General features: G+C 37.4%; 1 protein-coding gene across 1 annotated transcript in view; it reads right to left on the bottom strand.

Moving 5' to 3' along the window:
• The window catches only part of RAB2A (RAB2A, member RAS oncogene family), a 43,896-nt gene that overhangs the window by 10,987 nt on the left and 14,789 nt on the right, over positions 1 to 18,120 (bottom strand). The window contains exons 4-6 of the mRNA XM_035317011.1: positions 8,673 to 8,755; positions 7,165 to 7,257; positions 3,833 to 3,944 (exon numbers count right to left, since the gene is read on the bottom strand). Of these exons, the coding sequence (XP_035172902.1) occupies positions 3,833 to 3,944; positions 7,165 to 7,257; positions 8,673 to 8,755 (288 nt within the window). The remainder of the gene's footprint in view (positions 1 to 3,832; positions 3,945 to 7,164; positions 7,258 to 8,672; positions 8,756 to 18,120) is intronic.

Here is an 18,120-nt window from a genome sequence, read left to right as displayed (position 1 = left end):
AAGTTTCCTCTGGCCATTTAACTGCTTCTGGTACAAGACAGCAGACACATCCATGCACTGCTGTGTTTCAGTAACACAGCCTCATGAAACACGAATAGTCTGTACACTGAACGGCACTGACTAGGACCACAGGACTTTAACAGCTGTCTGCTTATGCTTCACGATGAAGATCTGTTAACCCAAGTAGCATCACCAGCCTGTACTGCCACTCTGCTCCTTCTGAATCCCCCAGTGACAAGAACTTGGTATTCAGCATAGAAGAGCCGCAGCGTTATTAGCCCTGTTGTTGCATGGCCAGGTATTAGTCTGGACCAGAAATACAGTTAAGAAAAGCATGCCAGGTCTTAAACTAGATGTGCAGAAATCCTCATGTGGCAAACAGTCTAAGCTTCTGTCCATTCTGCCTAATAGGACAGAACTGATCAGTATCCAATGGCATGCCCCCACTAAAGTAGATGTTCATATAACGTGGAACATGGTTAGATACCAAAAGGGCTGAGAATACAAGTACCTGTAGAGCAAACAGCATCTCAAGAATAACTGAAATGGATAAAAAGTACCTGCTATAGTTTCTTCACAGGAGTGGAATGAAAGCTGTACACTTGCAAGCTATACATCTTCATAATGAGATCGACAGCTTCCATATATTGAGGATAAAGCTCCAGAGAATCACAGGAATTGTTACATGTTTTTAAAGGTGGTTCAGAGAAGGGCACGTACAAACAATCTGTGATGATTATTTCTAACCCTTAACAGTCGTCTTTTGCCATGAGTACAAGCCTCAGATTCAGAAACCAGTTAGAGCACCAGCTCTATAGCCACAAAGCATATCTGGCCAGGAAAAAATGGATCTCCTTCCCAATTTTACTTAGGACAGATACCTCAAAATTCAATCTATTTCCCTCATATGGGTAGAGAATAGTTAAAGCCTTATTATTGGATACTGTGTAGCTTCTTTGTCATCACTTCACACTTCCATTACTACTTGGTTTTATATAGCAGCCACTAAAGCAAATGCAGCACTGGGACCAATGCAGTAGGCCAAGGCTTTATATTAGTCAACTGTATAGTCTCAGCAAGGCAAAATCCCTCTTTTGAGAACAGAAAAAGGAAACAAGACACTGGCTGTTATCTATGAATGCTCTAGCCTGCTCTCTCTATGCATTTCCATATGTACGCGAGTCTTATAGTAATAGCGTCTTTTCTCCAAATCACCCTTTTGGGGGATATTTCCTACTGAAGGGTAAAAAGAACAGAAGTCCAGCTTTTTAGATCCAATCCATTTCCTATCTATTTTTGCATAATTTAACACACACTTTTTCTAGTCAAAAACTTTAATTTCTTAGCCACTAGTCTCCCCCCTCAAAAAATCAGTAAAAATGTTTTGCATTGTTACCACATAAGATTTGTGAACACATGACCACAGACTTCTTCTGCTTAAAATTTCATCTAATTTTCACTGAATTACCTCAAATGCTGTTCTTTGTTTAGTTTCTACATCCTGAGCCAGTCACAGAACTACCGTATCTTTCCAGTCCCGAAGTCCCTGAAGGCTTTCTACATCTGCCGCAGCTCTGCATACCTCTTGTTCTTTCTTCTAATGCTGCCCATTTCACACAATTCCTTTCCTTGCCTCTCTCCCGATTTTTTGATACTGAACAGTCCAGAAGCAGCACAATGACAAAAATGTAAGTGGTTTCTTTGTTTGTCCATGAAGTGGTAACTTTCATCTCCTGTGCCTACTATTTCTCCTCACTTATTTTTATTAACTCAAAGGCTAAGATTTTGCTCTTTCAGCTGTAACTATAACAGATCATGCTACCTCTTTTAATATTGACTGAGAATGCCATTTAAGGAATGCATTTGACTGTCACTACAAAGAATTAAATCCTCAAGCTCTTCCATCTGTTAAGAAAGTTAGTACAATCACTCACTCATAGAATCAGGAAGAGAAGATTCTATTTGAACTTATTTAAGAACAAACTCTCTGCTCATGTTCCTTCTGATAGTCGTAGGTGCATTAGGTACCAGACAAGTCACCCACTAGAAATCCACTTTTTGTCACAGAAATAGATGACAATGTTAGAACCACACAGTAACAAAACAGAACGAAGTAACTGAAGGCTGTATGCTATTCTTACTGTAACTTCTCAAAATTACAAAAGTAGAGAGCTTTACTACCAAAGCACGATCTAATTGGTTGCCCACCATCTTACAATTTAGGACTTTTTTTGGAAAGGTTAAGAACAGATTATGTAGTCCGAGAAGCTGAACTATGGCATGCTGCTTAAAAAGGCTAATAAGCTGGGATGCAGGAACTGAGTACAGGTCTGAAAGACAAGTCATAGAATGGTTTGGTTTGGAAGGAACCTTAAAGATCCCCCAGTTCCAGCTCTCCTGCCATGGGCAGGGACACCTCCCATCAGACCTGGTTACCCAGAGCCCCATCCAACCTGTCCTTGAACACCTCCAGGGATGGGGCATCCACAGCTTCTCTGGGCAGCCTATACCAGTGCCTCTCCACCCTCTGAGTGAAGAGTTTCAGTGCAATTCAGTGAAATTGAAATGAAGCAATCTTTCTGCTTTATACAGCACTAACGTATCATCTGGAGCTCTTTGTCCACCACTGTACTGGGTCTGGCTGGGATGAAGTTAATTTTCTTTATATGGTGCTGTATTTTGGATTTTTGATTAAAACCGCATCGGTAACACAATGTTTTAGCTGCTTCTAAAGATTGCATGCACAATGTCAAGGTTTTCTTTTTTTTTTTTTTTTTTTTCCTGCTTCTGCTACCTCAGCAATTAAGCTTGGGGTAGGCAAGAAGTTGCAGGAGACACAGCCAGATGGATGACCTGACTTGGCCAAAGGGATATTTCATATTATACGATGATAATGCTCAACAATAAAAAACAAGATGTAGTCTTTCTAAACAGTTGTTGCTCAGAGACTGTCTGGGAATCGATCTGTTTATGGGAAGTTGGGAGTGACTGCCTTTCCATCACTCTCCCCCTCCTTCCCTTCACTTACTAGGCTGTCTTTATGTTGATCTATGAGTCTCTTTGACTCTTCTGATTCTCTACCCCATTCCACTGGATAAGTGGAGTGAGTGAGCAACTGGGTAGGTGCTGAATTGCTGACTCAGATCAACCCACCATAACCATCCTTCAAGATAGGCATGTAGTAGATCAAGGTGACATATCTAAGAACTCACATATACCCAGAAATATGAACTATATGCAAATGGAATTAAGTTCTTTGCTCTAAAATAGCAAAGACTGAAAAACATAACATTCAAACACATAACAGACTACAGTAACAAGATAATGACCTCTTTGGAAACTCTCTGGAGGACAGAAATTGTGTGTGTGAATTGCAACAAAGAAGATTCCTGCTAGGTAGTGAAGGCGAAAGATGAAAACTGTTTACAGTAGGGATACCAAAGCATTGCAATAGCTTGCTCTGAAGAACACGTGAAATATAAGAGGTCTTTAAGACCTGGTTAGATTGACATTTGTCAAAGACACTGATAGCTTTTCTTGCTTTGCACTAGCAAATCTATTCCAGTTTCAGTTTTCAGATTACAAAACAGACAGGTGTACCCATTTCACTGATTATGCATTTTTAAGTATATTAGTTAATGGAATCTCAAAAATATCTTTGGTGCTGTGCAATCAGATACAATTTAGACATTATCTTCCTCATACTACAAATTAAAGAGTAGCTGATTCAAGTGGAAAAAGCCAAAATCTAGAGGAATAATATCTGTACAAACTACAGAATGCATTTCAAAACAACTGTTTTTACTAAAGTACCAATGTTAAGCAAAGTTACCTCCTCTACGTTGGAAGCAGTTTTGGCAGACGTCTCCATAAAGATAAGTCCATGTTCTCGTGCAAATGCTTCACCTTCCTCTTTCTTGACTTCTCGTCTAGATTCTAAATCACTAAGATGGAAAAAAAAAAGTTATTCCTGTGGTTTAACCTGTCCAGGTAAATATTCTTCAGAGATGTACTTATAAGCCAACTGTCCCCATTACAACTTATGTACATACAAAGATCTATTCAAACCTTTACATAAAGTAGAATTACTTTAAGCTTTGCACTTACAACATATGGAGTAGCCACAGACATCACACCTGAGTTACCAGTTCTGGCTGACACAGATCTTAAAGCGTTCATGAAATGCTTTTCAACAGGATAGGTATATACTTATCTAGCTATTCCTCAAATGCTAACTTTAGACACTGTCACTTTAGGTAAATACCATTTTTCTAGTATCATGTTATCTATGAACAAAAACGTTATTTTCAACTACATTAGCTACCCCCTCCTGACAACCTAGCATTAAGGTTTTGAAACTCCATGCTTGACCTAGCCCTTTAACAGCAGCTGAACTTAAAGTGACTTAAAGTGACATTTTCTTGTTTCCTGCTTTCCAGTCTGTAAGAAAGTTAAATATTACAAAAAAAAAGAAAAAAAAAAGAACATAGAAAACCTTCTTGGACTGGACAATGAAAGACAAACCCACTTCTAAGTCATAGGGACACATAAATATTTAACTCCAACTTCTTAGAACTTCCTTAGTTCTAAAAAAAATAGTGATACACACTTTCTGTCCTTCTTTCTAAGTATATTACATCCTGAACAATATAACGCTGCATTTTTCATGTGATTTAAAGACAACTTATATAAAATCACGCATGTAAATGCACACCTTCACATATACAATTTCAAATTAAACAGCATGCAAATATAGAGGTTTAATTTATAGTCAGAGTGCTAGTAAGATATTTAATACTGGGCTGCCACTCTTGTAACTACACATACACGAAACATAAATCATACTCACTGTGGCATCAATTTTGCAGCAAAGTTGGTTTTTGTTATTTTTACAACTACATGCTAGCTCAGGTAAGTTATAAAGTCAAGATAGTTCAGCACATCATTTGAACATGGAGCATTTGAAGACAAGGATACAAAAAATGTCTTCTCAAAGAAAAAATAAGTTGATGTTAATTATATGTAAGCATTTCCAGCGTCTCAGGCTTAAGATAACCTAAACAAGGTGTTCGTTCTCATGTCCCTGAGGTAGCTGTTTGACATTGTATTTTTGAACTTGAACAATGTCTTCATTGCTACTACCATGCTACACTCCAAAATATCTTATCTAAAGCTTGATTCACTACAGTGTTATCTCCATGATAAAATAGAAATAAACATCTTTTTTTATTTGAAATAGTGCAGCTGCATTGAAAACTGCAATGATAACTCACTCAGAACTCACTACTGGTATCTAAACATATCCATATAAGAGCTTTAACTGCTTCTACTAACCACAGTTGTCTTCCTCTCTCCATACATCCCATTCCAATAATTCGAAGCATTTGGTCTTACTAGATCAATATAGCTATGCTTTGTTCTGGAAAGGAGATCAAGTATAGTATTTGTCATGTTTTAATTCCAGTATACGTAATGTTTTCAAAAAGCAGCTATTATATTTCAGCTTAATTTCTCAATACCCTTCAAATCTAGAATTAAGTTAGTAGTACAATTAAATGTATTGTAAGTGCACTTTTGGGACTCTTAAAATTTATTCTTTAAAAAATATTATGCTAGTATATGTGTTCTTCTTTCTGTAAGTCTCTAGAGCAGTACACTCTACTGTAAGAGCTCCAGTAACATGCTTTCAGTATAACGCTGTGCAAACAAAGGAGTTTCCTTCCCATTCTCCTCTTTGAGGCTTGAAAATAATACCCTTTAAAAGCTTCTTAAAGAACTTTTGCTTCCCGTGGCACCATAATCTTCAACTTAAAATACATAATCTAAGTAAATTTATTCTGTGAATAAACCCTAGTTGTAACTGGGATAATTACTGAGCTCGCTGCAAATAGCATATTAGATAACATACAACCACATGGTATAGAGTCTGCAAGGCATCAAAATTTACTTTGCTTTAACAGCTAAGAATAATCAGGAATAATTACAGATGTCTTAACTAAGTATACAAACTTGTTTTCTGCAAAAGACAGTGCATGTTATTTCTCTGTGCCACTTATGTACTCACATAAGCATAAAAATGTTGCTCGTTGCTTTCATGGGCTTACCAAGTCTTCATTTAATAAATTAGATTACCTTTTATAACAATTTGGAAGACTGCTTATCACATTCCTCTAGTAAGAAGAACTCTTCTAGTCATTTTCCATATTATATATAAAAATATGGGTAAGCTTCATAATCATTTATTGCTTAATGTGATTTTTTGGAGGGAGGTAGATGGCAAATGTAGGGAAAATAAATGAAAAGAAGAGGAAAGAAAAAGAATAAAACAAGAAGTGAACAGGCCAAACTAGACTGTATTTACTACAAGGCTTTTTCTCAGTAGCATCTAAAAGTGATCCAGCTGTTCATTAAAATTCAAGGGACAAGCAAACTATTACTTCAACTAGCATCTTTACCTTCAAGAATTTCATAGGCAGACAAGGTCATTTAGGTAAAGGCTCACAAGTAATGGGTTAAGTTCTGAGATTTTTACATCCAGTAAAAATCTAGACATGATGCTACAGTTTAGTGGATCAAGAACCAGAAAAATTAGAGAATACATTAGGTTTACTTGTAATGTGTTTTTTTTTTTAAATTAAGATTTTCAATATAGATCAAAGTCTCAGCATCAGTACAGAACCATTTTAGAACTTCTGACACTCTAGCTGATGAAAAGGCCAAGTAGATAATCATTTCCAAATTTGCTAACAAACTTCCAAACCTTTTGGATTTGTATTACTTAGTGTCTAAAAGCTGTCTGAACTCACAAGGAAATGGTTAAAAACCATTCTCTGACCACACTCCTAGCTGAAACAGACAGAATATAAAGGAGGCTGGAAGTTCTGAAACATCTCATGTAATTGTTGAGGTATGCACTTTTTACACTTGATTAATGTTTCTGAAGTAGTACGGGCTTCGCTTTGTTTAATGACATTTTCTCTGCTGTCATTCTTAACCAAAAATGCGAACTTCTTTAGAACACCTAAATTAGGAGCTATAGTCCCTTTATAAGGGACAGACCTAGGTGCTTACTTATGGAATCACCATTTAGAGAGAAAAAAGGTAATGAGAAAAACAAGTTTTAAATCTCTACTATCTACAAAATTATGACTGGATGAATTTTACCTTTTATTTCCAATAAGCATTATAACCATGTTGGAATTGGAATGTTGACGAGCATCTTCTAACCAAGTTGTCAAGTGGTTGAAAGTGTCCCTCCTGAGTATGGAAGAGAATGAAAATTAAAAGCAGCATTTCAAGAAATTCTTTTACCTTCCCTTAGCTAGCTTCTCAACCTACGCAATGATACTACACAGGCTTCAGGGATAAAAGCTAATATTACCTTTCTGAGAGTACAAACAAGCAAACAAAAATTTAGTAAAACAAGGAGCTTTAATGGACCCTGCCTAAAATTTGACTCTAATAAAAATAGGACTCTACCTGAAAATATTTCCTACAAAGAGTAAAGAGGATTCTTACAGCAAAAAAAACCTGCCATTCCACATATATATATATTAGTCCTCTGAATGGAGCATTAGAAGTCTGTAACATGCTCAAACCAATTCAAGTAACAACACAAGTAGTCATGAGTTCATACAGTAATATTTGCTCTACTGCTGGCAAAGAAAAAAAAAAAGATCGACATTTTCTGTGAATTTGTAAATTCAATAATGAATTCAGCAGTCTAAAAGACTTTAAAGTCCATTAAAGTATAAGAAGATAAAATTACAGATCTTATAGAGTATGTACACTAAATATTAAATCACATACTTGTGTATTTGAGATTTCACAAGCATAAAAACACCTACTTATGAATCAAAGATTCTAGTTGGCTTCCGGCAAATGAAAGAACACATTGCTCTCTGATATTTTAAAAAAATAAACATGGAACAGAAGGAAAAATGCCTAGGAAGGCTCCATTTAAAGTTTTTGCTTAATTCAACAATGAGATCCAAGATTCACAAGGGGAACCACACACTCTAATAGTATCTTGGAGCATGAATATCTGTACAGACCAATTGTTCTCTAGTTAAAAATCACCCCATAGTTTTGCAGATACAAGTTATATAGACACTTTATTCAAGGCAGCAGGAAAACCTTAGTCACTTCTGAACACCTGCTATAGAAGTCACACTATGAGAAGTGTGTTCTCCTAATTTTGTAAGTAGAGGTTTCCAGGTATTTTTATGTAATCAGACTGATGTTTTTTATATATATATGTATTTTTCCCTCTCCAGAATGGTACTTTAGTAAAAAGTTTGCTACAATGAAAGAAAAAAATATAGTTCAAGGTAATAAAAACACAAGAAAAAAATTATGAAATACTTTAAGGTCTTTCTCAATAAAGGTAATCCAGAGGTTCATGGTCAAGGAGTTTACAAAAATATTTTGACTCATTCTTCCAAAGAGTTTACATACTTTTTCTCATCCATTATACTGAGAAAATCTGAAGCATCTATATACTAAACATTGGCTGTATCTTGATTTTGAGCATGTAATCAACACAGTAAAACATTAGATTGCACCTATTTATAAAAATGCTAAAGTAAACAATTTTTACACTGTAGGATTGTGCTGTAATATACAGAAAAGATGTAATTTTAAACCAGTTATAACTTCCTCCACATTCTCACCTTGTAATGTCATACACTAGTAAAGCCCCTGCTGCCCCTCTGTAGTATGACCTTGTAATGGAACGGAAGGACTCCTGTCCTGCCTGTAGGGGAGAGAAAGTTTCATTATTTCATATCTCAAATTTATGTTCCATTGCTAAAAATTTACTACTTTTGAGAGGGCAAGGTGGTGTATGGAGGGAAAATCAGAGAGGGGACAACTGGGGACAAAGTCTCTAACACTGGCAAAAGAAGGCACATAGTGAGAAGATACCAAGTACAGCACAGTGCTGTTAAAAAAAAAAAAATCGGAACAAGACCTCTAAACCTTTTTTGGCAATCCCTGACAACCCAATTTACTGAATGGCTTCACAATACATGAATCATTATTAGAGCACAGAATGGACTCCTAGCAACTAAGCTCTGAAGACAAATTTGAAAGGAAGCAAATAACCCAGAGCTTCACATTTGAATTCAATAACCCGCTCCCTGGGGCAGCTGTTGACACTAGAATAAATAAAGCCCATTGTAAATAAATGATGAATGACATCTTTACGCCCACCATCTGCTGGTGTAAAGGTTGTTGGAAGGCCAAGGATGCAGATTTTATCCGTTATATCATAAACTGCAGCCAGCTTTCAACAGTCTTCAGATGGAATTCTTTCAGTAATCATTTTATTATGAAAAAACAGAAAACTGTTCTGAATTCAATTTTACACAATTCTGCTCCACAGTTAATCAATTTCCCCTGTACTTGATAAATAACATGTGTCAAACAGCTACAGGATGCAAGAGTCATCTTCATATTCACTGGTGAAAAACTTCAGATATTAGATAAATTAGATAGTTCTTACAGGAAAATATTCCATAAAAATCTCAGCACTTAAAAGAACATGCTCATCAACTTCCACTTTAATCACCTTCAAACATCCCATAGCTGTTTTGAGCCCTCTTTATTCAGAAAAGAGATCCCTCACTAATATCCAACAATTAAAACAAAACTTTTGCATTTATAAAATCACTTTTTTGGGAGAGCAGTTACAACACAGTTTACATGGATAAAGAGCACTTAAAGGGCAGAGGTATAACCCTTTCTTCCCATATAAAAAAAAGCACAGCCCTGAAAAAAAAAATTAACAGCTATAGACCTTGAGTTCCTCATGCTCTTGTTTTTCAGAAGTGCTACCTAGCACATGAAGGTTGTTAGAATAAATGTTCTCTTTAGTGTTAACAGAAGCTTTAGCTGAATTCAAAGACAGCACAGAACATGATTAAGAAACAATAATATTGAAAAAAGTGTATGCAGTAAGATAGTTATCTGCACAACTATAGGAAATTAGTCTGATTTAAAACCATGAAAACCAAGAATATTTATCAAATACAAGCTATGTTTCAGCCAGACCTACAGAATCAGTGTACAGAGAACTTTCTCTGCCCATAGTCACTGTACTTTTCTTAGTATAAGGTCCTCTTGAATTCAAGGAAGACTTGATCTAGATTCTGCTACTGAACAGTAACACTAGCACAACACATTTCTACGTGCTCAGTCTTTAGAAATCATCCTAATCTTCCAAAATGATCAGTTACTCCAGTTTAAGAAAGCACTTTGTACTGAAACTATTGAATGTATTTTCTGTCATTTGTAACTTTTCTCAATGAAGTGACTAAGACGGTTAGAATACACTTGCACATGCACTTGGCCAGAAGTCCCAGACCGTTTTTATATAAACTAAAGCAACAAAATACAGACAGTCCACTAGAGCACACCACGGAATAACCAAACAAAACCATACAAAACCCCTAGGGTTTAGCTCAATACTGGATTTCCTAGCCAGAAGCTCCAAGAAGGTCTACCTTTTTGTCTTGACATGATGACTAGGTCAAGTGCATGGTAGGTGCGTAAGACATTTATTGTCTAGTTAGGGGGAAAATAAGTTCCTATCACCAAGGTATTCTATATAGTGCCAAAAATCATGTGTTATTTGGACATAACCCACCACATTAAGATTGCCTATTTCACCTTCCTAAATTACACTGTGTCACATTAAATTGTTTATTCTCCAGAGTAAACAATTTCAAGTCAACCACAATTGCCAGAGGTTCTACCAGTTCTTAGAAGAATGTAAGAATTGAGTTCTTACAAGAATCACTTCCTTACCAAAGTTTGGTATCTATAACCTGAAAATACTTCAACATTATTTAATGTTTCTTACTTGCCTATGATGAAGTTTCCTAAGTATCATTGCTTCCTGAAGGAAAGACTGAGAAAAAGTTGGAAAATGTTACCCTGTCTTCCCCAAAGAAGATACAATTTTCCATTTAGCAAGAATGAATTTGTGTTTAATATATGAAGACAACAGAAACCAAAGCCCCTTTCATTCTAAGCAGAAGAAAACAGTTTCAGTAGAGAAACTCTATGACATTATATATGTTATATATAAAATAATGAAAAAAACCATTTTTGAAAAAGTAAGTTACATATCAATTTAAATGAACACGCTATAAGGTCAGACTAGCGGGGTTAGGCTTGTAGAAGAGATTCTCCACTTTTTTCTTTTTAATGTCATTATTACTCGAAGAACTTTTCACCTGACAGCTTGCTCTTCTTCCTAGTACTCCCCTAATTTCAAGGCAGGCAAATACGAAACACGGAAGTGTTTTGCAGGCCAGGCTGGGGCCTTGGCCAACCTGATCCAGCGGGTGGCATCCCTGCCCATGGCAGACAGGTTGGAACTGGGTGATCTCTGAGGTCCCTTGCAACCCGAGCCATTCTACGATTCCGTGATTCTAAGTGCAGACTATTACTTCAAAGCATAGTAATTATTATTACTTTAATAAATATTTTTCAATACAAGTATGTTACAATTGTACTTCATCAGTCTTGCAAACAGGGACCAAATAAAATTTAGCTACTTGCTCAAGGAGCAATTGATACAACTAGCAGTGAGGAAGCTCAGTATAAAACTAAAACCAGGTTTGATATTAGAGAAAAGCCCTATATACTGTGAAGTGGAATTAACAGCATGTTCAGCATCATCTCCGTGCTCTCCTAAAATACAGCATTTTTTTCACTTCCATAGTGAAATTCCAGATTTCCCCTTCTTTTTCCCCACATAATGGTTGAAGTGGGAAGGGACCTCTGGTAGCAATCTGCTCTGCCCCTGATTCTCAAGCAGGGACACTTAGAGCAAGTTGCCCACAGCCATGTCCAGATGGCCTCAAGATCTCCAAGGACAAGACTCCACAACCCCTCTGACAGCCTGTGCCAGCACTCAGTCACCCACACTGTTTGTTTGTTTTTAAAAGCATCTCCTGCTGTTTAAATGGAGACTCCTGTGTTCCAGGACAAGAGGCCATGGGCACAAATTGGCACCGGGCACCACTGGCTCCATCCTCTTTGCACCTTCCTTCAGGTATCTAGAGACATCGGTGAGATCCCCTGGCACCTTCTCTTATCTTCTCTCCTTGAGACTGAGCAGTCCCAGCTCTCAGCCTCTCCTCACAGGAGAGGTGCTCCAGGCCCTTCACTGGACTCTCTTTTTTCTATGCCCAGGTCTCTCCTGTACTGGGGGCCCAGAACAGGACAGAGCACTCCAGGTGGGACCTCTTTAGTGCTGCAGGGAGGAATCACCTCTTTCGACCTGCTGGCTACGCTAATTAAATAATTTAATAGCTGTGTCAGAAATAAATTCAGCAACATATGCCAGAGACTTGAATGAGGGAGTGACTGGGGGCAGGGGAACTGTAGGGGAAAAGTAGTAGTGACAGTACACACTAAATAAATGCTAAACAAGCTATTTCTCAAGGCCATATTACATCTAATGGAGATAACACAAGCCTTTGGTCTGAGGCCATGTCAGGTTACACCTAGTTTCAGAGGAAGTGGGAAGATGGAAGTTCTTTTTGGTAACAACTAGAAGACAGAGGCTATTTGACGTATAGATACCTCAGCTCAGATGGCGCAGCCTACAGGGACCTATGTTCAGGCATACTGAAGAGGCCTGACCATGCCTCCTTTCTCTTCTGGGGCAGGTGCTAGTTCTGACATGAGTAGTTGACTAAAAATGAGAAAAGGTGGGCCTCTGATAAACAAGTCATGCTTTAAGCATTAAAAAAACACTCTCTGGTTGTCTTCTGGACTATAAGCTTTTAGAATTCACAGCATATAGGCTAATGAATACAAACTTTCTGAAAGAGACTTTAATAATCATAGTTTGAGTTACAAGTCTTCAAAATAGTACTAAAAATCTTAATCCCTGCATGAACTGTGTGGATATACATTCTGTGCTCTTCTCAAAATATACCGCTGTGTATAGATCAAAATATGACTCCAAAATAACGATGTAAGCAGAACATGAAACATTATTCGTCCCCTTAGGCCATAAGCTACACAGAGATTCAGGGCCTGTGCTAAAGCTTTCATTAAGTTTTAAGCCATGTAACCATGTTGCAGTTGACATATCTGTAGCACATTAGAGAAAAGACTCCAAGTGTTACTTTTCCTATAGAAAATTTCAATAGCATTTCCAAGGGTGCAGGGTAGTCAGGTAGGGTTCAGTTGCAAAATGTACAGACACGTCTTTGCTACCTAAAAAGCATTCCTTAAAAGATCCTGAATTGCACATTTTTGAATCTATAAATGGAGAAACAGTGTAGCCAGCAGGTCCAGGGAAGTGACTGTCCCCCTGTACTCCTCTCTGGTGAGGCCACACCTCAAGTACTGTTCAGTTTTGGGTCCCTCACTACAAGAACATTGAGGTGCTTGAGAGTCCAGAGAAGGGCAATGAAACTGGTGAGGGGTCTGGAGAACAAGTCTTACGAGGAGTGGCTGATGGAGCTGGGGTTGTTCAGCCTGGAGAAGAGGAGGCTCAGGGGTGACCTTATTGCACTCTACAGGGACCTGAAAGGAGGCTGTAGCGAGGTGGCGGTTGGTCTATTCTCCCACATGCCTGGTGACAGGATGAGGAGGAATGGGCTAAAGTCACGCCAGGGGAGGTTTAGGTTGGATATTAGGAAGAACTTCTTTACTGAAAGAGTTGTTAGGCATTGGAATGGGCTGCCCAGGGAAGTGGTGGAGTCACCATCCCTGGAGGTCTTTAAAAGACGTTTAGGTGTAGAGCTTAGGGATATGGTTTAGTGGAAGATTTGTTAGTGTTAGGTCAGAGGTTAGACTAGGTGATCTTGGAGGTCTCTTCCAACCTAGATGATTCTGTGATTCTGAGAAAACATTAAAAAGACATATGATGCAGTAGAACAAAGTGTGAAGATAATGAAATATCTCAACAGCATGCCTCCCTGGAAACAGGTCATCAATTTTACTGAATTCTCCATTCCCAATGGTGAAGTATTTCAAAAGTTTCTTTAAGAACAAATTTTTTTTTGAGTACATCCCAGCATATCTTTAATGTATCAGAAGACAAATAGCTTTTGTTAGGAGGAAACCTTAAAGTACATGTCTGCATGAAAAATGAAAAAACTATCATGTACCATATAGGTAGTAGCTCCAGTTATCTTTTCTTTTAAAAGGGGCTCTTTTGTGTGGTGTGTTCAAACCCAGTGACAGAACGTCTCTTTCACTTTGGGAATTATTACTCATTTCAACTAGTTTATGGTTTCCTAAGCTGTACAGGAAATGGTAAGACATCTAAGAAACAAGCAGTTCACACAAGCGCAGACTACTTATGACAACTGCCAGTTGGAAACTACTACAAGAAGTTGATCCCTGGAACAAAATGTTCCAGAAAGAGAGAAGTGCAATACATGCTCAAGTATAGTTTTGAAAGTTATAAATAAGTTAATAGCCTTTTAGTCACATGGCAACTTGTTGATATAAATGCAATAATGTCTTGCAGTCATGTGTCTCACTCTGAAATAAGAGGAATTTTCAAGTCACTTGCTAGCATTAGTACAAGGAATAGGCACAAAGGTAGTATAAAAACAAGAAAACCACCCTGCTGCCTTCCAGCAAAAATGTTCCATAGCAAGATCCTCCTGCAGAAGAGACAGAACTAAAAGACCCTTATGAAGATGGATTCATAACAACATTTAAAAATGTCAGAGTTTATGTGGAGAATTCAGCCAAGTTACATGTTGCTTCAGAACAACCACCAGCAACCTAATAAGAACTGAAATTTCAAGGGGAATAAAGATACCCAAGGGTGCAACTGTACATATGTACAAATGCAGATTGTCTGTACATATGCCTTTCGTTTCTGATGCTGTTGAATGCATGCAATTTAGACATCCAAAGCAGTTCCCAACACACCAACAGAAACAGAACGCTTCAGCCCTCCATTATTAGAAGTACCCTCATGAATTATTTCAGTTTATAAATATATTTGAAACCTTTAAGTAACTATCCTCACTAGAACTCAAGTTTCATTGCAGACAAAAGGCGTTATTCTAAGCAAGATCTTTCTCTGTTATTGTGGAAAAGCTGCAGAAGAACTGACAAGAAGAGTCAGAAAGAAAAAGTGAGAAAATAAAACACCAATATAGTATTTCAATAACTACATATATTTAAGCACATTAGAGACAAAGGTTTGGGAACGCTAAGCTAGAAGGTAGATCAGATTACCCTGGTTTCCTAAATTGCTATCACTGATGTGAACAATAACTTAGCAACTGGCACTGAGGTTCAGATGATGGCCCTAATTACACAAACTGCAATAATGTCCAAATGGACAAATCCCCCCCATGCTCTAACTACCAAAGTGAGTAGAAAATGTCAAAGTAGACCATTAACAAGACAGGCTGGGTGGGAAGAGGGGAGAAAGGCACTCAACCCTGGCGATTTTCAGTCTCACTAAGATGAAATGAATATTCATTTAGTGCATTAAGAGAACTTTACTTGGTTCTACTAGACCCAAGGTGTTCACAAATACATTAACGATAAGTGACTTTCCAAAAAGGATTGGTATAGTCTGAATATCTGAAAGCAGATGGAGGTGTCATACCATAGTGTCAGTAAGCCTTCAACAATTATGCTTTCCATCTTGCATAAGCACATTTGTTGTGCAAGCTCTCAGTTACTTAAAAAAAAAGAAAAAAAGGTCAATTCAATTGGAGATATCACTTGTATGGAAACAAAAAGTATTTGAAATTAGCCTATAAAAAAATAAAGTTTCAGCTATTTCTTTAGCAAATGATAAAGGTTGTTTCTCTTTTCGTTGTTTATTTAAACATAGACTTACTATCTAGAACTGCTATCCCCCACATCTGTAAAAACTCATGAAGAAAACTAGAAGAACGATGTTTATTTTTAATACACCATAAAAATGCAAGAGTAAAGCGTAAGAGTGAATAAAATAAACTTCTGATGACAGATTTCCATGAAATGAAGCAGAAATATTGAAATGTACCACAGGATACATTTCAATACAAACACATAGGAAAAAAAAAAAATCTCATTCACATTAATTTAGTCTAGAAAACAAATACTACTGCTTAGTATCATCACTGATCTCTTCCCCTGCAGCATCTGAGAGAACTTCAATTCCCTCTTTCAACTGCTGCTTATTTTTGCTTGTCAACAATGACTTGTTAGTAACAACAAATACAATACAGAACAACCCCCTCAACTACAAAATGAAGGATACTGACTCAGCCTGGTAACAAGCCCAATACTCTTCAACAAAGAAATTTTTTTTCTGGGGAGAAGTGATTTTTTTTTTTGTATTTCTCAGTGTTATACTGCCACAAGACAAACAACCTTTACCTACACAGCTTCTTTAAACCCAGAAAGCTTAATAGCTCCCAGAATGGTTATTCTTACCAGCTTCTAAAGAAGACTTCTAGTTCCCTAGAAAGGGATGATGGCAACTGGCAGCGGCTCAAGTATCAGACAGATGAGAAGCTAAACTACTCATACTAGGAAGTTATCAATTAACCACTTCTGAAAAGAAGTATTTCTCTGTCTACACGAGTAAAGAAAATCGTTACTAAGATAAAAATCACAGGAAACATAATCCAGAGGCTAAGATAGACAACACAAATGAATATTTTGGTCCAATATCTGTACTACCCTTGGCCTGACCTAAAAGCATCTGGAAGTAAAGTGAAATCCAAGGACTCACAGACCTAAGCACCTTGGCAGGGAACAGCACACAGAGCAGCAAGCTTGCAGAGCCTGGCAGTAGGGAGAGCCTGTCCAGGAGCAACACACAGCTGGAAGACAATGAGGGGATGCACTGTTTTGCTGATCCAGACACAGGAACAGGAGTAGTACTGATGTACCACAACAGCTATCACTAAGTACACAATGTCCGTGCTGATTATCTTTCATGGAAGTTTTTTTTTTCCTTCATTATTTTATTTTTTATTTTACTTCAGACTAGTTTTACAAGCCTATCAGCACACAGGAACAAACACTAGACTACAATTGTTAATGGGCACGTATGCATTCCTGGAGCATATCTTACAGTTTGGCCTCATCCAAAAGGAATTCAGTTTGTGTACTCCCACGTGAAATTCAGAGTGCAGTAAGCAGAGCTGCTTTCTGTAGCCCAACTCCTGAATCAAACTAAGAAGCTAATGAAAGAGTCTAATATTCTTGAGTTATGACACAAAAAGAAAACACAAACAGATGTTGCTGACGTACAACAGCATTAGCTTCAGCTGCCCCTCTCTAAGTTAACCTACAGTGAGGTATGCTGCAGCTTCCACACACACCCATGACTGAGATAAACACCTCTTTTTTTGTGCTGATCTGCTGAGGACAACATACCAATAACCCTAGCACTGACACCTCTGGCAAAAAATACCAGAATTTAAATGTTTGATTCTCTTAAGAAAGCAAGTCCCTATTCATCATTAACCACTGTTAACAAATTGAATCTAACCCTCTGTTTCTTATGCCTCTGCTCAAGGTGCTTCCCATTCAGCAATGGTTTAAAAGCAGGTATATAAGATTTGGACTAAATCAGAGACGTGCTGCTGCGACTCAAGAAGTATCAACTAGAAACATGAATGCTTCAAGTGTTTGCCAGGCTGCATGTGTAAAATGAATTTTACTTTATCAAACAGAAATTGGTTTATCTTAATAAATATGATGATAGCAACAGCTAGTAGCTTTTGCTAACAACAACAAGAAATCTACCAGGCAATGCTCAACCTGGATAAACAATACAGCCACAGCAACCTTGGTCATTATGGACATATTTGTGTACCTTAGAACTCGTATATAAAATATGTTAAGAAATACGATGAGGTATATTTCATGATCTTACTATTTCTTCAACTCTTTTGCACCTAAGAACAGAATTGAACCAGTAGAATTTAGATATGCTTACAATCCAAGACTGGACAAGAATATATTTACACTGTGTTTCTGAAATCAGATTGCATACGGTTAGCATATTGGCTGTAGTTAAAATTTTAAGTCACTCATTGCTTACAACTTATAAATTATTAACAACAAGTGCACAGTCTACTAAGAGCACATGAAAGCTTTCAACGAGTATTTTTAATA

This window comes from Oxyura jamaicensis, chromosome 2 (assembly GCF_011077185.1).
Source record: "Oxyura jamaicensis isolate SHBP4307 breed ruddy duck chromosome 2, BPBGC_Ojam_1.0, whole genome shotgun sequence".
NCBI lineage: Eukaryota > Metazoa > Chordata > Aves > Anseriformes > Anatidae > Oxyura > Oxyura jamaicensis.
Note: the sequence above shows the minus strand (reverse complement) of the source record. Positions and strands in the feature narration are given on the sequence as shown.